General features: G+C 45.8%; 1 protein-coding gene across 3 annotated transcripts in view; it reads left to right on the top strand.

The window, feature by feature from the left end:
* ELP2 (elongator acetyltransferase complex subunit 2) overlaps window positions 1-27756 on the top strand; it is a 964760-nt gene that overhangs the window by 560376 nt on the left and 376628 nt on the right. For all 3 annotated transcript variants that reach the window (XM_078687686.1, XM_078687687.1, XM_078687688.1), the window contains one exon: window positions 23082-23151. In XM_078687686.1, the coding sequence (XP_078543812.1) occupies window positions 23082-23151 (70 nt within the window). The remainder of the gene's footprint in view (window positions 1-23081; window positions 23152-27756) is intronic.

Raw genomic sequence — 27756 nt, forward strand, 5'->3', positions numbered from 1 at the left:
TTAAGTCCCCGGTTGTTAACCTCTTTCTCAAAGGCATTACACACATGTTTCCTCCCGTGCCTTTCATAATGCCTCAATGGGACCTAAATCTTGTCTTGACATTTCTGATGTGCGCTCCCTTTGAGCCTCTTCATAACTGTCCTTTACGTCTTCTTACTCTAAAGATGGCTTTCCTGGTTGCTATCACCTCTGCCAAAAGAGTGAGTGAGCTCCAGGCCCTTTTTTCCAAACCTCCTTTCCTTTCTGTTCATCTGGACAAGGTGGTTTTGAGGACCCGTCCTTCTTTTCTGCCAAAGGTTGTCCCGCCCTTCCACATCAGGCAGACCATCTCTTTGCCCACCTTCCACCTCCTTCAAGGGAAGAGGAGAGGCTCCACTGTCTGGACCCAAAACGTGCGCTAGCATTTTATCTGTAGCGGACACAGCAGTTCCGGGTGGATGATCAACTTTTAGTTGGCTACATGGGCGCCAATAAAGGTCAGGCTGTGCACAAACAAACCACCTCCCTGTGGGTCATTCTGTGCATCAAAGCATGTTGCTCCTTGGCCAAGAAGGAGCCTCCTGTGGGGCTGCGTGCCCATTCGACCAGGGCAACTGCAGCCACTACTGCCTTGGGACGTGGCGTTCTCTTGCAGGACATTTGTCAAGCAGCTACGTGGGCCTTGCTGCACACGTTTACCAAGCACTGCCGCCTTAGTCAGGTCCGGAGAGACGGCTTCTTTGGCCATTCTGTGCTCCGTGACTTTTTGGTGTAATCTTCTTCGCAGACCCACCACCGGGGTTGGTATTGCTGGGGTATCTATTCTAAGGTAAGGAATCTATCACTAACGTGTCTCTTTCAGATGAACAAGTTACTATTTGTGTAACGATATATCTTTAAGAGACATTAGTTAGTGATATATTCCTTACTGCCACACCCATCCTCCCCGTTCTGTGAACTGATTACTAGGGTTAAGGTCATCCTCTTTTAGGGCCCTAGTTTTATGCACCAAAGGTCAGTTTCTTGCATGGCTCTGCGTTTTGGCGCGGAAAGTCGTGTACAGAACTGACGTCAGCGCGCATGGGTGGCGCCTAAGTAGCCTCCGTGACGTCTTCCCGGCACTTATGATGCCAGTGACGGACGCGGAGCCGCACGACGCCACCTACTGGCGTGCAGGGGTACTGCTAAGCAGAAAACTTTCCGGATCCAGACTGATGCCTGGGGAATATTCTAAGGTAGGGAATCTATCAGTAACTAATGTCTTTTACAGATATATCGTTACACAAGTAGTCTCCATTGTGACAAAAAGTTACAGATGAAAACGTTGCCACAACTGCTGACTGTTATTTCCTACTCATTTTCAATTTTTTCTTATTTCTTTAGTTTCTTTGAGAAATTCTTCTGGGATCTACACATATGAGCCCTTGATGAATTCTGAATTGTCTACTTTTCAGAGTTCCTTAGCTTTCCTGGATCACCCATGGATTTCACACTGTATTTCACCATAAACTAGAAGTAGGTTGAGAGCACACAAAAATAGGATTAATGAGCTACCACTTTGAAAAATGCCAAAACTGTGGTAAAAAAATGTTTTTTATTCAGCTCTGGATGTTCTTGAAAGCTGTGAAGATGGTGACTTTAGCACAGAAAACCATTTGTTAAAGCAATTTTAGGAAAAGAGCAGATACTTTTATCCAGAGCCCCTTTTTTTTTATTTGCCCCAAAAACTCAAAATTTAGCTGTATTTTGCCCATTTTCTCAGTACCCTTCAAGGGAATTCCCAAAGCCTGGGTACCTTTAGAATCATAAGGATGTTGGAAAAAAGGGCGCAAATGTGTCTTCTAGGCCCTATGTGGAAAAGAAGTTATGCAGCTCTAAGTGTGATACCCAAAATAGCCAGAAAAAGAGCTCATCACTGGGGAAGAAACAACCCGGCAGTTAAGGCGGTTAATTCGGACATTGTAGAAAAAGCAGGAAGGAAGAAAAGAAACATAGGCACATGCTGCGGTCTAGGACAGTTAGAGCGAACAGGGGCTTTAAATCAGATCCAAAACTTGGTAGCATGTTGGTTGAGCACGAACGAAAGAGATCTATGTAAGCCAGTCTTTTCTTACTAGTTTACTTGATGGGGTTTATTGTGCTATTCAACACCAAAACAAAGCTAAAATTATGGGAAAAGCTGTAATTAAAAACAAATGCTGTGTTTGAGTGGGTCTGGTTTGTTATACAGTTGAAAAAAATACTAGCTTTTACAGTGTCCGTTACCACACTGCATAGCTCTAAAACCTTGCATCACATTTACTCAACAGCTACTCAGTTTGAGTGAGGAAGGGTGAAAGTTCGAGCCATTCCCACTTAAAATGCAAATTGAACATGCCGAGTGCGATTTGGTCCATGCTCTCTGTCAAAGGGGACAGCGAGACCCTAAGCTGCCTAGACTCCAGCCGACAATCGCCTGCCTTCGCCGATCAAGGTTCCCTGCTCCTGTTTCTTTAACTGCTTCTTTGGCACTCCCACACGGCAGACACTGCAACTACTGCATGCTTACGGGCACAAGAGTTGTGACGGTCTGTCTAACGTCATCATTGTGGCGCTGCTCCCCTTGTTCTTGAACATGCAGCCCTGGCTCCTTAGCCTTGGCTCCTCATTGGACGCAGCAACCACTGCATCCATGGTGGACATGAGATAATTCAGCAGCATCAAATTTACTGGCCGATGGGGTTGTAGGCCACAATTGGCAAAAAGTCTTAATGCCCTGCCTGGCTTTGTAAAAAACATGGCAGCTGCTGACTGATCTCCAAACAACTGTACCGCCGGAGCTGCTTGCTCGCCCGATTAAGGGTTAAATAAGAACATTTACTCACAACCCTGACAGGTATTATTTTCAATCTATATGGCTGGTACTTGGTTAAATATTGATCTGGAACTCTCAAACTTATGGAATGATGACCTGCCTGGCCTTAAAATGACAGAAGAGAGAAATCACCTCTGACATAATATTTAGATTGATTGTTGTTCGGATTCTTATCATATATCTGTCACAATAGCCCTACCAACTAATTCTATAACACTGCAATGCCATGTCACTTGTCCCAGATATCAAAGTTGCCTCTAAAATAGATGTATGTGATGCCTGATCGTAAAATGATGACCGCGAGAAGAAGCTTACTTATTGAGCCTACATGCACATTTCATTCCACCCAAAAACCAATGAAAGGGCAAATTTCCAACCAATAAAAACTAAACTAAAACAAACAGGACACCACCATCTATCTCATACTCAATAAGGACAGGGGTGTAACACTGAGAGAACTGGAGCCTGGAAGATTGTATCGGCACATAGTTAATGTAGTGTTTTGGATAGCTATCGGAACTGGTGATCCGTAGCCAGTGATGATTTGAAATCGGGACAGAGTGAGATGACCGAATGACTTCACCCAGAAAACTCTACAGGACCAGGAGACTCCAACTTCATCTCAACACTTTGGCCCACAGTGGTGAGTGCCTTTTACTCATTCTCCCTGAGCAGCTGCCAGAATTCTCTGCTGCATTGCAGGTGACTGTCTGAGCTGTAGGGTCCCAAAGTGCGGCATAGTTGCTCCTGCCCTGCTCACCTGGATTCCGGGGTTTTGTGAGTATTGGACTTGGACCCGAGTGGTCACAACTTGCTTGAACAGTGCTCCTCACCATTGGTAGCATAACAAATTACTAGTAATAAGCCGACCCAGCAAAGGTATTAGTGATTCACCAAAAGAGCAATGACTCTTGTAACAGCAACAGCGGTAAACCCTCTACAAGTGTAGAAACCCTCTCCAAGAGGTCCGCGTGAAGCTGCCACTCCACACAACCAAACACTCCCTCGGCCTGCCACACGTCTGGATGCCAACCTAGACAATCCCCTGAGGGACTACTGCGGATTTACCTCCTCTGTTTCACTGCGTGAGCCTGGAGCTGCCACAGGGTCGACCCGTTTCCTCGATCACAGTGCGCTTCGCAAGGCTGTGGACGACATCATGATGACCATCTTTCCAAATCTGGTGCAAATGCTTTCAAGATCAAATAGCCTCCAAATCTTTCCAAACATGCAATGAAAAACTTGAAACCCAGGACCTCGAGAGACTTCCCAGAACCCTCTTGGTAGTCCAATACCACTTCCAACGCAAAGGCTCCCACAAAACTGACCTCCTCCTCTTCACAAACAACACTGACCTATGGATCAGATCCTTCCACAGCTTTCTCCCATCCTCTTCTCTCTCTAACATCCCCTTTGGATGCAAATTCAAATGCTGCTCCCCATTTGGCCTCTCAGGCAACCTTTCTATATCCATTTATAACAGTGGGAAGATCATGTTTCAAGCCAACGATACAATCCTGGACATGGTCAACTTCATTTATCTCACCCTCAAGCCCTCCCACGATCCTCCACTTTGTCCACTCGTAATACCCGACCCACTCTAACCCCTTATGGTCCACCTAGACAACATCACTCACCCCGTACTCTCCTACAGTCTGTTATGTCCCCCCACAACCCATAGCTCACCAATAATTTCCGACCTTGAACATCTCTCCCACAGACCCGCTCCGCACCATTCCTCTCAAACCTTTATCACCCACTCAGGTTGCAGCCACACCCTTCTTTCATCCCCACATGTCTCCGCCTTCCTCCCTACCTTTTTCACTCAATGCCCCAGCATCCCCCAACACCAGACATGAACAACCAGCACCGTCCCCTGCACCTCAATCCCTCAGAGTCTATTCCTGACAGTCCATCCCAATCCTCCCACTATTTCTGAACATAACTGGCATCTGTTCCACAAACTTCTTTCCTCGTTCTCATACCTCTCTCAAATAATGGGCATCCTCACATTATCTCTATTCCAGTTTAGTGACTTTCTGTATTCTCGTCACTTCTACCCTTACTACTCTCTGTACACTCTCCCCCACACCCTTCCAGCATACCGAGAGAAAGCCTCCTACCCAGACCCAAATGGACACAACCACTCCTAGTCAACTCAGATCTACTCCATTTAAAGAGTTACCCAGCTCCAAATTATGCTACCCCTCCTCCTAGCTTTCCCTAGGGGGCAGCCCGATTTGCACCATCATCTCTGACAGCATTAAAACTCACACACACCACCCCAGTGCAAGCTCATTACCTCTTAACTTCATACAAATCCCAACTACCCTCCTGGAACAGCCTAGTCAGAAAGACAACAGCTTTTCCCTGAACTGCATGCTACGCAATTGTTGATCCGCAGTCAAACACTGTCCACAGTTATCAGAATCAATCCTGACCCATGATCTTGACATCCTGACCCTCATGGAAACGTGGCTCAGTGTCTCATCTAACCATGCTCTAGGCCTTCTTCCTTCCAAATACTCAATTTTTCACCGCAACAGGATAATAGACATGAGGCCATATGTATGAAACTCAGATTTAGCAATTCTCAAAATGCGATGTTTTGCGAATTGCATTTTGAGGATCACAAATCGCTATGTATGTAGGATTTGCAAATAATTTTGTGAATCCTACATATTCCTTAATTGCAAATTGCGATTTGCAATTAAGGAATACCTCTCCATTCATTCCTATGGGCCTAGAGGCCCATAGGAATGAATAAGAAGACATTCTCAATTTGTGATTCTCAATTAGAGAATTGCAAATTGAGAATGCAATTTCAAGGGTTCCAGGGTGTCAAAAGGACACCCTGTTGCACCCCTGAAATGTGCATGTGTGCACATGTGGCACACATACATGCCCTAAGGGCATGTATGTGTGCCACATGGCACTTTGAAAAATGCAAAAAAGTGAATTTTTCAGAGAAATCGCAAATGACCACCAAATTGAAGTTGGTGTTAATTTGCGATTCCTTAAGGCCAAATTGCACATTTTCTGTGCTTCTTACATTGCATTTAAGGAATAGCAATTTGCGATACCTTAAATGCAATCGCAAAATAGGGAAATTTTGCGATTCCTTGTTTTGCGCAGCAGTTTTTCTTTAATACATATCACTGAGCACGATTGCGATCGCAAACACCGAAATTCTCCGAATTTTGGGGTTTGCAATAGCAATTTGGAATGATGCATATGGCCCATTGTGGAGTTTCGCACTCATTCACCGAAACTCTCTGATATGTCGAACGCTCCCAATTACTCATTTTCAGTCCTTCGAATGTTTGTTTGTGGATATGTCCACATCCACTACCTACAACCTGAAATTGAATGTGATTTATCACCCACCAGGTTAAAACAATACCTTTATCGAGGAATGTATGAATTTCTTCACTTCTCAACTAATCAGGTCTGACAACAATATGTTCCTTGGTGACTTTAACATGCACTGCGTAGACGTGGGCAACAGTTATGTGGACACTTTTACCTTCTTTCTCAATGCCAACGATCTCCAACAACACTGCCATAAACCTGCACACCACAAAAGCACCATTCTGGATCTGATAATCCACCTACTTAAAGATATATGACCACATCCCAATTGACTGGTCTGGTCACATGCAGATCCCGTTTTCTCTAACCGGCTCTTACACCAAAACATATGGGCAACCCAAGAAAGAGAAAAAATGATTTAGAGACGCATCCAACCGTGACACAGAAGTCATGGCCACCATGGCCTTTCCTACCCTAATTGCGATTACACCCCATCTTGATATTAATGAGGCCACCGACAAGTACAACTCCTGCTTGGAATCCCTCATTGACAAATGTGAACTCCTGAAGTGCAAATTATCCAGACCAAAACCCTCCATGCCCTGGTTCTCAAAAGAGTTTTATGAAGATTGAAATCTTATCACAAAAAGTGAGAAAGAATGGAGACAAGCACACTCTCACCTGAGTATGACTAATCTTCGCAAAGCAAGGAAACAATACAAAGACCAAATCCTCAGAGCCAAATCCTTCCATATCAGTGTCCTCATGAATTCTGCAAAGAACAGACCAAGGTGTCTGTTTGAGGTCATTGCACAGTCTACTAACCCCTCTATCACTTCGGCTCCTAAGCCATTCGTGGCTCGTTGAAGCAACTTTGTGGATTTTTTTGATAAAAAAAGTTAAAGGTATCCATATTTCACTTCCCATCAATGACTCCCTTGAAGCAGTTGAGTCTCTGCCATGCAAGGCACTACAATTTTGGTTACCTTTCTCTCCAGTCTCCGAATAGGACCTACAACGAACTATTTCCTAAGTAAAACCCTCAAACAATCATCCGGATGCCATCCCAGGCTCTACCACCAAATCTCTTGCCACACACCTACTTCCATTATGGATCACCGTGGTCAATTTCTTTCTCAAACAGAGCCTCTTCACAGAATGACAAAAAATGGGTCAAATCAATCCTCTCTTGAAAAAACGACCTCTTGTTCCAGAGAACCTGAACAATTACCACCCAGTCTCCACATTCCCATTTTAAGGTAAAGTCACTGAAAGTTGTGTAGCGTTCCAACTGGCCTCACACATTTGAACAAACAACCTCCTAGACTTTCTCCAATCAGGTTTCCGCCAGGTTGACAGTACAGAAACTGATCCTCCAAATAGTCGATGACTCCCTTAGAATCCTCGACTCCAGCACCACCTGCCTCCTGGTCATCTTGGATTTATTTGCCGTATTTGACACTGTCAGCCATCTTGACCTCCTATTCTTGAACTATGCATGGGTTGTGGAGGCACTGACCTCAACTGGTTCTCCTCTTACCTATCCAGCCTTACCCAAATTGTGAAAATGGGCAACTCATTCTTGAGACCAGTCAGCGTTCACCAGGGGGTCCCTCAAGGTTTGATCCTCTCCCCTACCCTCTTCAACCTCTACCTAGAACCACTATGTGATTCTCAGAAACTCTGGCATTCTCTTCAACCTCTACGCCAACGATGCTAAAATATACTTGAAAATCTCATCCTCGAAGGACGTTGCCCTGTTTCAAATACACTCGTAAAGATTCAAAACTGGATATCCAGCCACCATTTAAAACTCAACCCAACTAAAGCAGAATTTCTTTTGATCTCACCTCCGAAGGCAAAAACTTCCGCACAAGAACAGATGGCCACTTTCCCGCCTTGATGGCTACTCTGCTATTGTCACGACTGTCATATCACTCGGTATCACCCTTGAGAATCGTCTCAATCTTCACAGCAACATAGCAGCCATAGCCAATGGTGCACACCACCAGCTTAGGCAGCTTTGGGGCATCAATTGATTGCGTAATTTTGTTCTTTCAAACAGTGGTGCAGTCTCTTGTTCTCTCTAGACTAGTCTATGGAATTGCCCTTCTCTCAGGCATTCCCAAAGTTCAAGTAGTCCCTTGGAGAGCCACACTACATGCTGCAGCAAGCTGCGCCTTGGGTCTCAAAACATTTGACCACATTTCCCCTGCTCTGCTAAGTGTTTTTTTAAAAGATGAAACAGATCGTCACCACGCGACAGCGCATGTGCAAGCATGGGCTACATAAGGCGAGACCTAAAACACAAGTGATTACCTATTTATTTTGACAAGAATTCAATATATAATGTTGTTGGGCACCATTTCACAGACAGCGAAGACCATTTTTATGACAAATAAATGTATATTTTTTTGCCTGTAATGTGGTGTATTATTGTCGACACAGATTTATAAGCTTGGAGCAGAAGCGACTTATCTTGTCGCCATTTGACCAGCTGACTATGGTGTGAATAGAAGGTTTGTGTCATTGTCCCTGGCTCAGTGGTCATTCAGAAAAGTGTAAATAAAAACATGTGATCCTCAAAGTGAATAGGCAACTGCAGCCCTAAGTTCAAGTATTAAAAAACTGAACAAAATAAAAAAATACAACATCACAACTACAAATAGATTCGCACAAGCAGGTAAATGACTTAACTCATATGAATGCTAAAAGAAGCGCAAAAATGTTGTCACTGTTTGTGAAAGAAGACGACAAACGTCAGTTGCATTTTCCTATTAGGAAATAGGAAAAGAAAACGACATGCGCTAAAATGATAATTTCTGATTGACACTTCTCCCTTCACAGTCTTCACCTGATGAATAACTTATCGGATCCAGAAACTTTTTTCCCCAGCAGTAGAGCTCTCTGGCGCTGCCAAGGGGCTCCATGCGGCCTTGACTGTGACTTTACATGTCTAAGATGTGACAGAATCAGGCTATATAAGGTGCAAACTGTGCACCATATAAAGCTTGATGTTTTAAGTTTGGTTTCCTGCATCTCATTGACACAGGTCAGAACTCTTCTCTGTGCCTCCCCAATGAAATTCCTCCTCTTTCAATAGCAACTGGCTCAAATGGCTCCTCTTAAAATGTCAGGGTTTGTTGGAGATTTGTAAGAGGTGTCTTTTCTCCCAACATGGCCATTTGTCCAGCGACTCCTGTTCATTGATGCACTTGAAGGCCATCCAAGGAGTCGTGGGTCAGCAGTTATTTCTAGCCAAGTCTTCCAGAAACACACAAAATGGTTCCTCTTACACCTCATGTAAGTTCCTTGTCAGGAAACGATCTCTCAGTATATCTTCCCACAAAAAAAGAATTATCATAAGGAGGAAAAGTCCTCTTTCTCCTTGGTCCAATTCCTTGGACCTTTGGAATCCCCTGCCGCCTCCAAACACTGTGCTCTTCCTCTGATTCTATTCCCACATTAAAAAAAGATGAGGTCAGAATTCTCCACTTCATTGAATGACCCTGGTTGGTCAAGGACTTTTAGCAGGCCATGCTGGACATCTTTATGACTGCTCTGCTACCCTCTGGGCCACTCCCCAAGAATGTACCCCCTAAAAGCTCGACATTTGTTGTCCCTGACCCAGATGCCTCCACAGGCTTTATTCTTGGCCCTATCTCTGACAAAGTCTTCGCCATCCAAGGCACTGAACCCTTGCGCCTGTAGCGTGATTACCAACACTGCCCTCTGAGCCCATTTCAGGACCACCTTCGACAGACTCGAAGTTGATGGACATTATCTGATTGGCAAAAGAAGGAATTTGGGCTTGTTTTGATGACAAGCCCTAAAACACAGTGTGTCCTTAGGCATAAAGATTTGTCCACATCAAAAGGTGGAGGCAATATTTTCTATATTTACTCCCCAGTTGAAAGGGTCGGACCTCTGCCCAGTGAGTCTTAGTCAGGTTGATTTAATCTCAGGATCTGCTTTTGATCATTTCACCCCCTTAGGGTTTGAAGAAACTGTTAATTTGTTATCTTCTGCCTGCTCGGGGTGTCCTACTGACCCCTGTCCGGTCCCAATACTCAAATCCATTTCTGAAGGGATTTGTTCGGTTTTAAATCCTCTGATTAATAATATCTTCACTTCTGGGATTTTTCTGACTACTTGGAAGAAGGCTTTAATACTCCCCCTTTTAAAGAAGTCCACTTTGGATCCTATACACCCGGGGAATTATCGGCCTATTTTGCGACTCTGCCTGCAAAAATTACTGAAAAGGCCATGAATGTACAGCTTAGTAGCTTCTTTCATGGCAATAACGTACTTGACCCCACCCAATATGGCTTCAGAGCTGACCATAGCACCGAATAGGCCCTCATCAAATTCTGTGAGGAAGTAATAGAGGCTTTGGACTGTGGGGGGAAGGCTATTCTCACAATGTTAGATCTCTCAGCAGCCTTCGACACGGTCCATCATGAAGTTTTGATGGACCGGTTGTCGGGGGCTGGGGTGCAACGGGTCACTTGGAAACCCCTACACTCCTTTTTATCAGGGAGATCACAAACGGTCGATCTAGATAAAAACAAATCTCAGCCTTTTAGCCTTCCGTGTGGGGTGCCACAGGGGTCGTCATTGAGCCCTACGCTCTTTAACATCTATGTGACGACCCTGGCAGCCTTGATTAGATCGTATGGTTTTCAGTTGACCTCCTATGCTGACGACACTCAGATTGTACTATCCTTCAAGGACGGTCAGGTAAAAGAAACAGGTGTTCGCTTCGATGACTGCATGGGGGCTATTGAATACTGGATGTCGGCAAATTGTTTGAAACTGAATTCCAATAAAACGGAGGTGATTGTATTCGGAAATAACCCTCAAGTATGGACTCCATATTGGTGGCCAACAGATATGGGAAACCACCCCACTCCAAGCTCTAAAGTGAAAAACCTGGGTGTAATAGTGGATAATAAACTGACTTTCTGTGCCCACATTAGTTCAGTTGTCTCCGCTTGCTTCTTGATTCTGCGAGTCTTAAGAAAAATAAAACCTTATCTTTCAGATGACAATTTTAGGACAGTAGTCACAGTCCTTGTACTGTCACGGCTTGACTATTGCAATAGCATATATCTGAATGCCCAGAAACAACTGCTTAATAGGCTTCAGATAGTTCAAAATGCTGCGGCTAGACTACTGTCAGGTATTCCCAAATTTGTCTCAGTCCGAACAAAACTAACTCGGCTACAATGGCTTCTGGTGAAACAGAGGGTTCGTTTTAAGGCCCTCTGTATAGTCTTCAAGGCCCTTAATGGTATTGCCCCTGATCACTTGAGGCAGAGGTTTAAATGGTATATCCCCGGTAGGGCGCTTCGATACTTGGCTGCTAAACTGGTCCAAACACCGACCTTCAAGAAAGCCGGCTGGGGAGGGAGGAGCTTTATCACCTGCACATCCAAGGCGTGGAACGAGTTGCCGTTCCACCTGAGGAATGCTGCCAATCTGTTCTCCTTCAGAAGAGGCCTGAAGACCTGGCTTTTCTCTCTCTGATCGCATCGACATATGTTTAGGCCTAGCTCAGCGCCAGGACACCCATTGGTAATCGTGCGCTTCTTATAAATTCCAATAACATAACACATGGAGTAGCTTTTCAGGTCTGATGTGATGCTCTGGTCATGCCTTGCAAATAATATGGTTCCACAGAGAATGATGACTGTCAGACAAATAACCTCCTTCCCTCTTACAACACAGATATTTGCTTATTCCTGGACTTACAAAAGGAAGGTGACCTGAATTTAAATCGAAATGTGCCAAAGCTGGGTATGCCAAATCATCATGACCACTTTGATTCTTGGTTCTACAAATCATATCCTTCATTAAATAACACTATTTTCCATTAATCTAACAGTAGTCAATGTGACCGCGTATATTTTGTTTGGACTAATAGGCTGGCTGAGGAGGGATATTAGGGGAACAATTACACATTCTGAGGCATATTTCCAAGGAAAGTAAATTCATTTGGCAGGCACCTACATTCCTGCAAAGTTTTTTAATATTTATAATTCTAACATCCCCCAATTAGGGCACTGATGCACATTAGATGAGCTGCCTTTAATCACACCCACTTCTTCAGTAAGGTTTTTAAAGTCAGCACGCAATTTTCAGTAATATTATCAAAATGATAATTAATAGTTTTGGAACCTGAAAGATCATACCTCTTTTTGGATATAGAAAGTTGTGAAATGGGTACCTCATTAAGACTGAAGTACCATAACACTTTGAGAGAAGTTGCAGCATCGACTTCTCAGAGAACAGAGGATATTGTACCTTTTACATTGCGTGAGCAGCGTTCACCGGTCTGTATATAAAAAAGCTGCGAATTCTGCCTAACCAACGCTTGTTAGCACCTTGTGCCAAGAGTCCCTGGTGGCCTGTAGAACCATGATATATTTAGAACGAGTAACTTCATTAAATCATAAAAACAGATTACCCCAAGGCAGTTGAAGCCCCCTGTTTGTGTGACATCAGTGGGCACTACATATGATATTATATTATGCTTGTTTGAATGGCATGCATATCACCAGGGAGGGTCTCTTGGTGCCTAAGTAAAGTGGAGCTGCTTTTACTGGAGCTTATTGCAGAAGCCAGCTTTTCAGTTTCTTGTGGAAATCTGTGTTGGAGCTAGCAGGGAAAGGGGAAGTTGATCCAGGCTTTGGAGGCCAAGTAGGAAAAGGCACTGGCTCAATGGATGCAGGGGACGTGGGGAAGGCGCGATTAACTGAGCGGAGGTGCCTGGTTGGTGAGTGGAAATGGATGCAGCTGTTGAGGTTTGCTGGGCCTTGCTTGTGTAGGTGTGTGAGGAGTTTGAAGGGAGCGCTTTGGTAGATCAGGAGCCAGTGGAGGTTCTTGAGGTGTTTAGAAATGTGTGAGCGGTGTGGGAATTTGAGAGTGAGTTTGACCTCTGCATTCTGTATAACTTGGAGTCTCGCAGTGGGTTGAATTGTTATGCCGACATAAAGGGCGTTGCCATAGTCCAAGTCTTTCGTTGATCAGAGCTCGTGTGACAGATTTTCGGTTGGCCAGCAGGAGCACACTCTAGGCTTTCTTGAGGAGCTTGAGGGTGTGGAAGGAAGTGGAGGTGACTGTTTTGATCTGGTTGGACATTGAAATTTAACTGTCGATCAATCCCTAACTTAATGTCCGAGTTGGATGGGCTTGACATTGATCCTAGCACAGCGGGCCACAGTCTGAGTACCAGGGAGAGGTGTCTATTCTGAATAGGACCATTTCGGTTTTCTTGGTGTTGAGTTTCAGGCAGTTGATTTCTATCCAGTTTGTAACCATGGCCATGCAGCTGATATAATTCGACTTTGTGTTCGAGGTGTCTTAAGAGAGAGAGTGGATGGGTAAGGGTTTGTTGGCGTGAGAGAAGATGCTGAGCTCATGAGCATGGATGAAGTTGATGAGAGGGGTCCCATAGATGTTGAATATCGACCGGCTGAACAAGGCTGCTTGAGGGACACTGCAGATGAGGTAGGAGTAAGGGACTAGGTTGATGGTTTGGATGCGTCTTGAGAGGATGGAGCTGATCAATTGGAGTATAGGTCCACTAGTGCTTTATTTGAGCCTTTGGTTTCCAGTGCTCAGCCCAGCACTTAGTTTACAGGGCTAGGTCTACAGATTTTTTTCTCCAGTTAGTGGTGGTCCCAAGTTCAAAATTAAATGAAAGATGTACCTCGCAGGATTAACTGCTTGGTAAGGCATATCTTTAGGCTAGCCCACGTTAATCCAGTAACTTGACAACGGTATACTGAAATAATCACACCTGTCACGATGACCCGAAAAAATCCTTTTCTCATCTCACTAATCTAGTATCACATATTCGTCACTGGGTCCTGGTGACCCTATCCCTGCCTTTGTTGTAGCCTCCCATTGGATAATTGTGGTTGGCTCATGGCTGAGTTGGAGCGAGGCAGTTTGGGAAAGAGCAGGGGGAATTTAGCATTTGCGGATTGTGTAGCAATTCAAACAACCAGAAATACGGACTTTGCACTTGATATCAGACCAGTGCCGCAGTAAACTACCCTCGACGTACTTGAGGCTGCCGCAGCCACTGTAGCTGTCACTCTTTTCGTGCTGAGTAAGTGTTATACACTATCTGACCTGTACAAACGTTTCCACTGGCTGGGTGGCACAAAAGTCACATATTTAGTTACTACTGGTTTGTCACAAACGTGCTGTTTTTGCACTGGTGTCCTTTATTACAGTAAATTAAAAACTGCACTGCTTTTGTTCTGTGTCGTCAGCCCCCTGATGTTTACATTGCTATTCTTTATCAAACAGCGGAGGCAAACACTACATCAAAACACCCATTATTGCATTTCAAGGGAACTTTTGGAATCTTACGGATGCTCACCCTTGTCGCGTGATTAGGACGAAATGTTCCAAATGGGAGTTCAGGCTGCTGCCTTATTTATGGCTGAGGAATCAGAAGATGATTCTCGGCTTTCCCGCTTGGGCAAAACTGTATTATTCTGCACACATCACACATTTCCTTGTGCGTCAGTGCTCATAACTCGCAGGCTTGAGAATAGTCTTAACCGGTGCTGAACATAATGTTTAACAAGCATTGGCATAGCTAATAAGTCTTGCCTTTGGGACCTTATAAGTGTTTAACCATGCAACAGTTAATGTTGTTGCACCAAGGATATTGTGCTGCCTAACTAAATACTTATAAGGATCCAAAGGAGAGACCTATTGGATATGCCAATGCTTGTTTTGGAATTAGCAGTGAGGAGAAAAGGCCTCCTTTGGAAGGGAGTCTGAAAATACTTGTTTTCTGTACAATGGAACAAAGTTAAGAAAGCACATAGGGAACAAATTAAAAATGCATGACCGCATAGGAACCTACAAGGCACAGAGACAAACGATCTCAGGATTATTTAGCACAATTAAATTAGTTTCATAAAACGCTCCTAGGTATGGAGCTCAAGGTCCATTTTGGTAAACTCATCTCTAGGCTTTAAGCTACAAATAGTGCCAAAGGGCTGTTGCCAGTGGTAAACGCTGCACTATATCCAGACACATCAATATGAGATAACATAAGGGAAAGGTTCTTTTGTGAGAGTTCTGCACATTGGATGTATATAACTTATGTTAAACACAAGATGCAAGACAGAATTTAATGTCCTGTAAAGATTCAGGTCTTGGTATGACATCATAAGAAAATAGCAGTTTGGTAAATGCTTTGTTTCAACTGATTGGTGCTTGTGCTTTGCTCTACCCTGAGGCTGGCTTGTTGCTACCTGGTGGTCAAGACCAGATGTTTTCACAGTGAAATCCTAGGAAGGCAGGTGCCATGTACAATAATGCTTGTAGAGAAAGCAATGGCCTGGTTAGGATCCCAGCAAGAATCATTACTGTCCTTGGTTAAAGAACAGGAGGATCAAATACAGCAAATATTGTTAGCAAGTGGTAACACAGATCTGAGGATCTAAGATGAACATGGCTCAAATGTTGTGCGTACAGTCAGATTCACAGCAGACTGCCCTAATTACAATGAACACAATCTGTCTTCTAAGTTCTGAATTTCCATTTCCTAATAAACAGACTCAGGTCGGGACGTGGCCCATGCACATGTTTTCTTTGGAAGGCAGCACCTTGAAATTACTAAAATGTTCCACTCCAAACATCTATCGTGCACAGTTCCTGCGCGAACCAGCACTCCGTTTCGGCTCCTTTGGCGTTGAGAAGCTGTGCAGTTACAAAGAGATCTGGGCGCGAAAACTGCAGTACACGCTCCACAGTCCTCTGTCAGCATGTGGGAGCTGCATCGCAAGCTTCGTCCAAATCCAACACAAAAACATGTTGTGGTCTTCCGCACCACCTTACATGAGGTGAAGCCGTAAATGAGTGCTAGGCGATGCAAGGAAATTAACTTTGCTAAGAAAACAGTATTAAAAAAAAAGTAGGAGAAACATTTCTGAATTTACGTCCTGGAACTTGCATTTATAAATTCAGAAACTATCCCAAACCAACATTCTTGAGCTGTTTTTCTTTCTTCAGCTTTTTCTTTTCTTAAGATCCACCTGTGATGGTGGGCGGTCGGCTGGCTGGAAAAGCAGGCAAGGAGGCCGGATATAGCGTGCAATTGTGTGGTTTATTGATACACTGAGGGTCCGTGCAACAGAGTCCAAGGGGTGTGAGGGAGGTCAGAAGTGGGATTCGAGTTTTGAGAAGAAGGGATGGATCTTGGGATGTAAGTCCGGGTCTTCAGATGCAGTGCCGGGTCTCGGGAGTAGTGCCGGGTCTTGGGTGTAGTGCCGGGTCTTGGGTGTAGATCCGGGTCTTCCTCGGGGAGTCCACCGGAGGGCAATGAGAGAAAACAGGAAAAGGAGCCGTTAGTCCCACTGTATCGGACTATAAGCACCTCCACCAACACCGGGTCGTGAGGAGTGGAATTGGTATCGTGAGGGAAAAAGGGTATGGGGCTTCAAGATACAGATACAGAGACTAGGGACTGAGTGTGAGACGTGTAGGGGGGGGGAAGTTGATTAGTAAGCGAGGGCTATCTACATCGAAAGTGCTTTACATGTATATACAGTGACCTGACAGGGTTAGCGTGCCTAAGTCGTGCTAAGCAAAAAAAGAAACAATACTCTATACTATATACAGGCACCTAATGTGCAACAGAGAGGCGAGGGGTTACTCACGGGCTCCGCCGCAACTCTCCAGGTGAGTTGCGGCCGCTCTTCAGCTTCCTCCTGGGGGACTCCACCAGTCCTCGCACCACTCGTCTTCTTCTCCGCCGTATTCTCCGCTCACTTCTTCCTCTCCGGTCGCAATCTCCTGCCACGATCTTCGGACGCCTTCTGGTCCTCTGCTTCCGCCTTTTCTGTCTCCGGCCGGCGTCGGGGAGGTTGGACTTCCGGGGTCAGATGGTTGTACTTCCGGTTCCTGAACGGTCCGGATTGGTTCCTGCAAAACAGAGAGGGGAGGGCTTCTGGGTGTCAGGGACGCCGTTGCTGCCGGATCCGCCGTGAATGGTGAGAGATTTAACGGGGGCAGCCCCGATGGTGTATGGGACAGGGTCCCGGGGGTCGTCTCCCGAGGGGCCATTTCACACCACCCTTCATTTTGCAGCTTGGCACTTTCAGTTCAATTCAATAAAACACTGCAAGTCATCCCCTAAAACTATGCTAACTGAGGCAAAGGAAAGATATTAGAGTTTGAATGTTGCATCTCTAATGTAAAGCTGATTATCGACGCAAAGGAAAAGACGTGACCCCAAACCTTCCCTCCCCCCACCTCCTCAAAGTTGGCTCTCTAATTCTGATCTGAAAAGAGGAAGCTTTAACTGTTTGCCACAACTCCTGTACTTACAAAACAAGACTTGCAGCAGCGAACTGAAGTGCGCATGTTCGAAAGTACAACGCGAAAGTGAAACTGATCGCGGTCCAGATGGTGCCTCGGACCGTGAAAGCTGGCAGGTGCACACACGTGTGAACGCAAGCGCTAGGCCATCAAAAGCATGGGGTAGCACTATCAAAACCCTGCTTACTATCTGTCTCGCCAGACAGCGCATGCGCTGGCTCAGGCAAAACCTAAAAAGGTGCTTGTCTCAAGACTATGGTTATGGTAGAAAGAGGCATGAGTTGGAATCAAGACCAGATAACCTTGAAATTCGACAACCCATGCAGTCAGAAGCGCCAGGCTTCTTTAAAAAAGTTTGGTCCCTGACACTTATCCTTTTACAAATTAAGCCCTGAGGTGCATGGCTTCCAGTCTTGTGGAGGCATTGGGGGAGGATGGGGTAGGAGATGGTGTTGAATGTGGCCGAGAGGTCGAATAGGATGAGTGCTGCTGTGCCACCCTTGTTCAAGAATAGGCATATGTAAGTGGCAGCTATGAGAATGGTCTCGGTGCTGTGGTCAGGTTTGAATTCAGATTGTGAGAGGCCGAGGAGGTGATGAGCGTTAAGGGGGTTGGCTAGTTAGTTGCTGAAAAGCTTTTCTTGTACTTTGGCTGGCTAGTTCAGGAGGGAGATGGGTCTGTAGTTATCCAGTGTGTACGGGTACGCTAAGAATGGTAAGATGGTAACGTGTTTCCAGGGGTCCAGAGAGGTGGCAGTGGTGAGAGAGTTACTGAGAATTGGTGTGAGTACTATGTATATGATGTTCAGTCCTTTGGTGAAAGTGAAGTTAGGGCACTGGTCCGAGGGTGCTCAGGAGAGGATGGAGTGCATGGTATTAGTGGTTTTACAAACAGATGATGGCTGACTAGCAGGTCAGGGCACTTTCCAGGATGTTCATGTCATCCGACTAGAGGATAGTGAGGGTGGAGAGGTCTAGTTGGAGTGCAAAGTTGTTGTCGATGGTGTTCATTTTATTGGTGAAGTACTAGGATAGCTGGGTGCAGATTTCTTGCGAGGTGGTAATAGTCGTGGATCTGACAGCAAGGGACGTGAATTCCTTCACTATGGTGAAGGTTTCTTTTAGAGGAGCTGGAGCGCTTCTGAATTCGTTCTGTGAGTGCTGAGCAGTTGGTGGCACTGAGTCGGTCGTAGTGATAGTTCTGTAGGGGACAGGTTGCAGGTGACCTGTAGGTGTCACTGTCGTTGTCGGGGGTGTGAAACCATCAACATTCCAGATGTTTTCAGTGGCACTTGGTAAGTCGAAGGCCTTCCGTTTAAGAGTTGCCTGTGACTAAGATGAGGAGGTGGTTTCCAGCGGCACTAGGTAGTCTGGATAGGATGTAATTTATGCATTGAAGTTTATGATGTCACATGATAGGTCAGTCGTGGTGGGGCGGTTGTCGAGATTGAAACTGTAGCCCAGATTTCTTTGGGATCTTGTTCTAGTGGCCAGAGGAAGTTTTGGTATGTTCAGTTGTGTGTTGTTTGAATAAGCCATAGCGGACGAGGGAGTGAACGGTCTAGGTGAGGGGGTGGACTTGTCCGCCATGATTTTGGAAAAGTTGCTGAATACAGAGTTGTGGAGGTGTCCGGCTATGTGGGTGGGGTCGTTCGCTCACTGGGTGAGCCCTAATATGCTCAGGTCTTCCATGAGGTTGGTAGTGTTTAGATCATATGATCCTTTATGTGAAAGCTGACGTTACAGTGTAGAATGAAGGAGTTGAAGGCATTGAGGTCCGCAAGAGGAGTGCAGAAGTTGTAACTTGGTCTGGGTCCCCAGTAGAGAAGGGCCCTTCCGAGGATGGTATGCTGGAGGTGGTGGGTTGAAATGGCATGTGTTCCAGACGGTCGCTGAAGTAATGGAGCTATTGAGTTTTTCTTTGTAGATGAATTGGCATCCTCCACCGGTTTGCTGGTTCTGTTCTGTGTGCGATCTTGTTGCTGGTGGGGGGAGGGATGGCCACTGTGATATCTTGTGTGGTTGCTGGATTAAGCCAGGCCTATTCAGGAAGGGTAGGCCAAGAGAGAGGTTGTGCAGGAGGTTCCAGACTGTTTGGCGAGTGAGCTGGTATTCAAGAGAAGAAAGTTGAGGGTGGATTTTCCAATTTATTTTAAACAAAACACATCTTTATAAGCACAACATAAACTCTTAGGAACATTCAGATGCATATATTTATTTTTCTTACTATGTAACATTTTAATGGATACAGTCTATTTTACATACAATCCAGTCTCAGTAAATGAAGGACAAATGTACAGAAAGAAGCAATATTAAAGTCTTGTTGCAAGGTATGGCTGTGTGGGGGTGGAGGCCAGTGGATAGGGTTTGTGGAGGCTTGCCCATGGCACGGCTGCCATTAAGGATGTCCAGGAGGGGGGTGGAGATCTGTTGGGTGCTGCTAGGCGATGGGAGCAGGAACGAACAGTAGGAAACAGTGCAGGAGCAGAAGGTAAGTGAAAGGGAGGCAAAGAAGGGAAAGGGGAGGTAAGAAAGAAGCAGAGTGAGGCATGAATGAAGAGTGAGAGAGTGGTAAAACGGGCAAAATAAGTCAAAAGTGACATGATAGAAAGGCGACAAAAGTGAGAAAGAATTGCAGCGCGAGAGAGTGGAAAGCGGGCAGAAAGAGGCAGAAGTAACCTGAGCGGGGCAGAGGAGACTAAGAGTGAGAATGAGAACGGTGCAAAAAGTGAGAAGAGGCAAAAGGTGAAACTAAGAAACGAGAGAACGAGACGGGGACAGAAAAGCCAGAAGCAGAAAAGAGACGAACAGAGGGAGGGAAACCGAGGGCCCCTGTCTAGCGCAACGGATCTGGGTCCCAAAGGGCCAGGCCTGGTCGCGGGACCAGATGCAGGTAACGCAGTCATTCAAATGATGCGTGTGCAAATAGCACATCCAGAGTATGTCATGTTGTACGGAAGGAATCACTTATATTTTTGTAATAAAAGGAATGATTGTGAATGTTTTACGCGGTGCACTATGCATCTGCATTAAAATGGGGTTAAGTAATCAAGTAATGTGGAGAAGTGTGGCTCACTGGTTAGAGCAGGCAGACCCTGAAGCAGAGGTCAGACCCGGGACCAGGGTTCAATTCCCGACGCGGCAGGGTCTTGAGCTCAAATGTCCATGGACTCGATAATTCTCGCTTCGGTGCCTGACCTAATCATGGGTTCACACTCTGCAACTCTGGGCATTAAGCTTGCTTAATCTCCACAACGGCCCCCCTGCGGCGGGATGCCTGGCTTTCACCTTGGGGATGCCCTGTAGGGGCTATCTCACAGGGAAAAGCCAGGACGGGTTCCCAAGGCAAGCGCGGAGATACCCCTTCGGGGGTCGATTCAGGCGCTATATAAGAAACATAATAATAATAATAATGAAACGCAATTGAGTTGAACTATGTCACGTTGCATGACAGCTCAGTGCTGATAGAATAAACCATCCATGTCTGTGCGTGGGGTGAGCGCCTGGCTCCAATTAATATGCCTTGGTACTTGGAAGTGACACTTGCTCAGTTTTATAATGGCAGTGCCATTTAAATGTAAAGATCAAAGGGAACTAGCTACAGGGGAGAAGCTCCATTTTTTTTAAAAGACCCTCACCCACCAAGCAGGTGCAGGTTGTGTGCAGTGAAGGTGAAAAGTGTGCGAGTTAAAAAAAAGGGGTTCCAGGTGCTAAAAGACTACTTTAATGGTGGGCCCTTGACCACCCCTTATCACCGCCCACATAGGTCCTGAAGAAAGCCAGTTAAATACTGAGACCTGGCTGAAACATGTTGACCACACGAGATATTGGAGCCATGAATTACCTCCATTAACCCCTTCGACGCTGATGACGAGCTGGGCTCGTCATGGCGTAGCCTCCTCGCACGCTGATGACGAGCCCAGCTCGTCACGTAACATGCGAATTAGTAAATCTCAGCGTACGGGCGGAATTCCGCCCGCACGCATGCGGTTAAATAGCCACCTCTCAGTTAAAGCTGCCAAGGGTCCACCATTAAAGTAGTATTTTAGCATCTGGGACCCCTGGGATAGCTTTTTTAACTCACGCACTTTTTACCTTCACGGCACGCTCACTGCACTCAAGTTGCTCCGCTGTAATCAGGCGTCGAAGCACACCTAAGGTACACTTGGTACCTTGAGTGTGACCCGATGATGAAGCATGCCACCAACTAGGTTGGTGGGATAGGGTCTTTTAAAAAAAAAAAAAAAAAAAAAATTCATTCAAAAACACACATGGAGCTTCTACCCTGTAGCTAGTTCCCTTTGATCAGGAGAAGTGAACTAGCATAGTTTTTCCTCTCTCTCCCCTTCAGGCGGGCAACTAGAGCCAAATTTCGGGGGGCTGAAAAATATTTCGGGGGTTGGGGGGTGGGGGCTAATTCGTCCTTACTTAGACAGAGTGGCTGTAAGAAGGGGTGAACACACAACAAAAGCCTCATTTACAAACAAAAGCCTCATTTACAACGAAATGGTCTTTTAAAGACCTGTTAAGTCCACGGGTGCGGCTGCAATTAGATGCTTGCCAGCCCGCGAAGCTGTCTTCGCCCGAGCTGACACACACGACGGGGGGGGGTAGGTAGGTCTGAAGCCCCGTGAGCCCAATGGGTGTTGCGCGCCTGCTCCCGTTTGATATTCATCATTATTGCCATTTAAACGCCCGAAACGCTTTCCACATGCACATTGTACAGTGTGTGTGGACATTTCACTGTTTAAACAAGAGTATGACATCTAGTAGCTTTTCAAAGCGACCTTTGCATTGGAGCAAGGCAGCTCTTTGAACGGTCTTGTAAATTATCTTTTTTAGAGGAAGGGTGACTAGAGTTGCTAGAGTTGCTACATAGAAGAAATTGGCATGCTGCGAGATTCCTTTAAGTTCACCTCTGTATAAAACCAAGTGTTTGCAGTGCATCCTACTCAACGACAACAAACCTGCTAGTCACACAATCTTTTCTGTCTGTAACCAATATGAATTGTATTCAAACACTGTACAACTTTAAAGATGACAGTTGCCATGAATTCATGAATTGCTTGCCCCAGTGAGCTGACCATTATTCCGTTGGCATCTTAGGGTTGGCAGTGCGGCACTAGGACGGGATGCCCATAATAAACTGCAATACAAATTGATCTGCGCATCTGAGTTTCAGCCCTGCGCCATTCCGTAGCTTACTGCAGCTAACCAAATAGTTATTTATTTTAACAAGACGACACATCTCGAGAAAAAGAAAATAAACATGATTCAGCTCACTAGACTTTATACTCCAAATCACTCATGCAAAAACACCACCTCGACCAGTTGCTCAGGTGTCCTTATCTCTGCGACATGTACATAGGCAAGGCTTTAAGAATTAATTTGTTTGAAATTCAAATGTAAACTCTCCGCTTGAGTCTGTGCAGGGTTAGTTATACTTTTCTATGGTAATCAGACATGTTCTATGTAATGTCCGCCAAGAGCCAAATGCAAGAGATACACCACACAAGCTCCACTTATCCTGTTGATTATGTTACTAGTGCTCAGTTTTGAACGTTTCTTGTTTTATTTCCCCTTAGCAAATAGTTGATCTTCCAGAAGGTGCCACCGTGCCCGCTTTGGGCTTATCTAACAAAGCCGTATGTGAAGGTAAGATTTATGGGTTTCATGGTTTTAATCAAATTGTTTGATTTTGTTGTTTTCTTGTTGTTGCAGTTTTATATAGCGACCCGAAGGGTTTGGAGCGCTTTGTATGAACATCCGTTCCATTACACAAGAACACGTTCATTTTTTGCAGGGGAGCTTAAGAGATTTGCCCAGAATCTAAGGATGTTTTTTTTCTTGTCTTAATTCTTTATTAATTATTTTAGAAAAAAAAATACATCCTGTATTTACTTCATCAGCTACACATTTAGAACGACCAGATAAGCACCATAACGAGAGGTTTACGTGACATGTACCTCTTAAAAGCTGAGAGAAGTATACATTAATATGAATTGGGGGATGAAAGAAAGGGAAAGGAAAGAAAGCGGGAGAGGATGAAGAAACCTATAGCCTGACAAACGCTGCAGTAGTAGTGGAACTAGCATTGGCCAGATGTAAATGTAAATGAAAGGTCATATAATGTCTTTTGCGTAGCAGCATTGTACAATGAATTGGAATCTGTGTTTGCTTCTAGTGCCGCCTATAAATCGGTTGTAGCAACTTGTGACTCTGGGTGAACGCTCTCCATGCTCCTAAGTGTAGCTACTATGCCTAAAGGGGAGGGGGGAGGGGGGAAGGACTACGTCTCATAAGAAAAGGGAAATGCGATTAACCTCTTTTGCGGGTTTACCGCTCAGCATTTGTGCAAGGTGTGGAGTAGTGCATCCGCGTTGCTGCACTGTTGCAGATCCAGGGAGGGAAGGGTATGGGAAGAGAGTGATGGGGTGGGGGTAATGTTGGATAGACGAAAGGCGTGCAGTGGGAGATAAAAAAGATTGCCAGGATACATATCTGAATAGCCTTGAGTGTCAAGCAAGTAAGAGGGGCGGTACAAAGCATTCCTAGCATGACCATGTGGGAGAGAGACAGGAGGTGGAAGTTAAGGTATATGCAAAACTATACGAATGGTAATGTAAGCGACGTATTCTAAAGCGAGGGGCCACTACTCCTATTTTAGTTTAGAGACCATCAACTGATGTCATTTACGCTGCTTGATTTGGGTTATCTACTGTGAGATTTTTGTTATTACCGCTCTCTACGCGTAGGGAGGGTGACCACACCTGAAGGAACAGATCTATCTGATCCTGAAGATTGTAAATGACTCATTCGTAGGAGGCCGTGTGTATCATGGCTACCAACCTTGCCGCCTGCGACGGTGGGTTTGGTGATCTCCACTGTCGCAATATACATATCTTGGCTGTGGCTAATGCTGTGCGCAGGAGGCGATGTTGTGGCTTTGAGAGCTCTTGTGATTGACGTAAATCATGTAAGAGGATAATGATATATGTAAGTGGAGAGTGTAAAGGCATCGTAGAGCGTAGGTTCTGGCCCACATAGACACAGAAGGGTTGTATCGACGGGCAATCGCATATAATGTGGGTTATGTCACAGCCAACTTCAGCGCATCTCCAGCAGTTGGCATGAGGATTAGCCCTGCCCTGTGTGGTTTTGTTGGTGACCAGTGCTAGTTGTGGATGATTTTGAACAGACAAAATTTCAATTTTGCCTCTTGGGTGCCTCTAGTTAAGTCGTCTAAGATCTCCATCCACCCATCATCCTCCTATGAGACTGATAACTGGGTTTGCCATTTGGTGTGGGGATCTCGCAATAGGGCCTGCGGAAATAGGTGGGATGTGAGTACTTTGTATAGGATGGACGTGATTCCCTGGTACTTTCCCCAGGAATGCAGGTACAATACTACTGGTGACGTCTGTAACGACCAAGGTTGTGGCCCTAAGCTTTTCTACAGGCATTGCCGAAGTTGCATGTATTCCGAGGATTGTTGTGTAGATCGGCTAAATTCCTCTCGCAGTTGAGTGAATGTCTTGAGGCCACCATCATGGAGGAGCTGATCCAGGGTATGAATGCCTGCTGCCTTCCACAGGGGGCAGGATATTGTTTGTCTATCAATGCGTATGCTTGCATTTCCCCACAGGGGGGGCTTTCTCATGGATTCGAGGATTCGAACCCAGCAGTCAATGCGCCTGTTGCCAGGACCTGCGCATGGTGGACAGAATTTGGTTAGTGGGATCATTATGGATTTTCCCTGTCCCATATAAAGCAGGAAAGACCTGCCTCTGTAGATAATAGATGCCTTTCTATATGCACCAATTGCGGCACATCAGGAGCCATTGATAGCATCTAAGCCATTTGGGATAGTTGTAGTGCTAGGGCATAATGTTCCACTGAGGAAAGGCTCATTCCTCCACAGGAGCAGTGTGCTTTTAGTTTCAGTACTGCTAGGTAGGGTCTCGCTGTGTTCCACACAAAGGATTTTATCCTAGAATCTATTGAGCGCAGCGTAGTTAGAGGAATCATAAGGGGTAGCATGCCAAGAATATATATGAAGCGTGGGAGGGTGGCCATTTTTACGGCTCGTACTCTTCCCCACATTGAGAGCCCCAACGCCTTCCATTTTTCAAAGTTGCGTTGCATCTGGGTGAGCAAGGGGCTTAAGCTATCTACAATCATCCCTTCCGTCCCTTTGTTCACCAGTACACCTAGGTATTTGAGACGCGAGGGTTGCCAGTGAAAGTGGAACCTGAGTATGGCCACTTCTGTGGTCCTGTCTGAAATGGGCAGTGCTTCATTTTGTCACAATTAATTTTGTAGTCGGAAAAGGACGAGAAGTCATCTATAATTTGAAGCACAGACGGTAGGGAACAGGGTAGATCTGTAAGGGTAAGAAGAATGTAATTCGCGTACAAGTAGAGTTTAGATTCTCCTGTTGGGAGGCGTATGCCCATAACATTGGTAGCTTGAGGTATTGTGGCTCCAAAGCTAGATGGAAGAGGAGTGGGGCTAAAGGGGCACCCCTGTTGCTTTCCCCTGCAGATCAGGAACAGCTCTGACACAAAGCCCCCACAATTTACTTGTGCAGTGGGGTTATCATATAGCAGTCGCATTTTGGCTATAAACTGATACCTCAGTCCATATGGTTCCAATACTTTAAAAAGGTATTTCCACTCAATGCTATCAAACGCCTTCTCTGCGTCAAGTGACAATGCCAGTGCGTCAGTTTAGAGGCGTTTGGTGGACCATAACGTGTGGGCCAGAGTGCAGAGGTGGTTCCTAGAGGAGCGTCCTGGTACAAAGTCCACTTGCGTATGGTGAACCTAGAAGGGTAAGACTTTGCGTAGAAGGGAAGCCAGGACACTAGCCAGAATTTTGATATGTTATGTTATTCGGATTTGTATTGCACGCAGCTGCCCCAGCAAAGGGGCATCCCGGCGCTGCCAGCATCAAAATAACAAACCAGACACCAGAGCAAAAAAACGCTGAGAAGAGGGGGGTAGTAACCAGAGCCTAACAAGAGGGGAAGAGGAAGGTTTTAATGGCTTTCCTAAATTCCAACAAGCTTCCCATACTGCGAATCTGAACAGGCAGGGAATTCCACAATCTGGCCTCCAGATAGCGGAAGGTACAAAAGGGGGTGGTGATGGACGGAGCATCTGAACCAATCAAACACTCACACCCAGTCAAAAGATCTGGGTTTGATCCATCACCGTTCATTAGCCCACTCTGCCACCCCAGTTCAGACATGGCTATATGCAAATCAGTCTGACCCTGTGCCTCATGGGAACAGTCCAGCCCGAACTGCCAAGCCATGCCTTCCCTGGACCAGAAACAAGCTTCCGAGGACCGGTTTCTGGCATTCCAGCCGTCTTCAGCCCGGCTTGCTTGAATCCAGTGCAAAGTGAGCAAGGGACTCATGTCTGAGCATACCCTGCCACACTTATGGCGGCCAAAGCGGTACAAAAGGGGGTGGTGATGGACGGAGCATCTGTACCAATCAAACACTCACACCCAGTCAAAAGATCTGGGTTTGATCCATCACCGTTCTTTAGCCCACTCTGCCACCCCAATTCAGACATGGCTATATGCAAATCAGTCTGACCCTGTGCCTCATGGGAACAGTCCAGCCCGAACTGCCAAGCCATGCCTTCCCTGGACCGGAAACAAGCTTCCGAGGACCGGTTTCTGGCATTCCAGCCGTCTTCAGCCTGGCTTGCTTGACTCCAGTGGCAAAGTGAGCAAGGGACTCACGTCTGAGCATACCCTGCCACACTTGTGGCGGCCAAAGCGGTACAAAAGGGGGTGGTGATGGACGGAGCTTCTGAACCAATCAAACACTCACTTCCAGTCAAAAGATCTTGGTTTGATCCATCACCGTTCTTTAGCCCACTCTGCCACCCCAGTTCAGACATGGCTTTCTGCAAATCAGTCTGACCCTGTGCCTCATGGTAACAGTCCAGCCCGAATTGCCAAGCCATGCCTTCCCTGGACCGGAAACAAGCTTCCGAGGACCGGTTTCTGGAATTCCAGCCGTCTTCAGCCCGGCTTGCTTGAATCCAGTGGCAAAGTGAGCAAGGGACTCACGTCTGAGCATACTGTGCCACACTTATGGCGGCCAAAGCGGTACAAAAGGGGGTGGTGATGGACGGAGCATCTGAACCAATCAAACACTCACACACAGTCAAAAGATCTGGGTTTGATCTATCACCGTTCTTTAGCCCACTCTGCCACCCCAGTTCAGACATGGCTATATGC

Source organism: Lissotriton helveticus, chromosome 4_1, assembly GCF_964261635.1.
Source record: "Lissotriton helveticus chromosome 4_1, aLisHel1.1, whole genome shotgun sequence".
Lineage (NCBI taxonomy): Eukaryota > Metazoa > Chordata > Amphibia > Caudata > Salamandridae > Lissotriton > Lissotriton helveticus.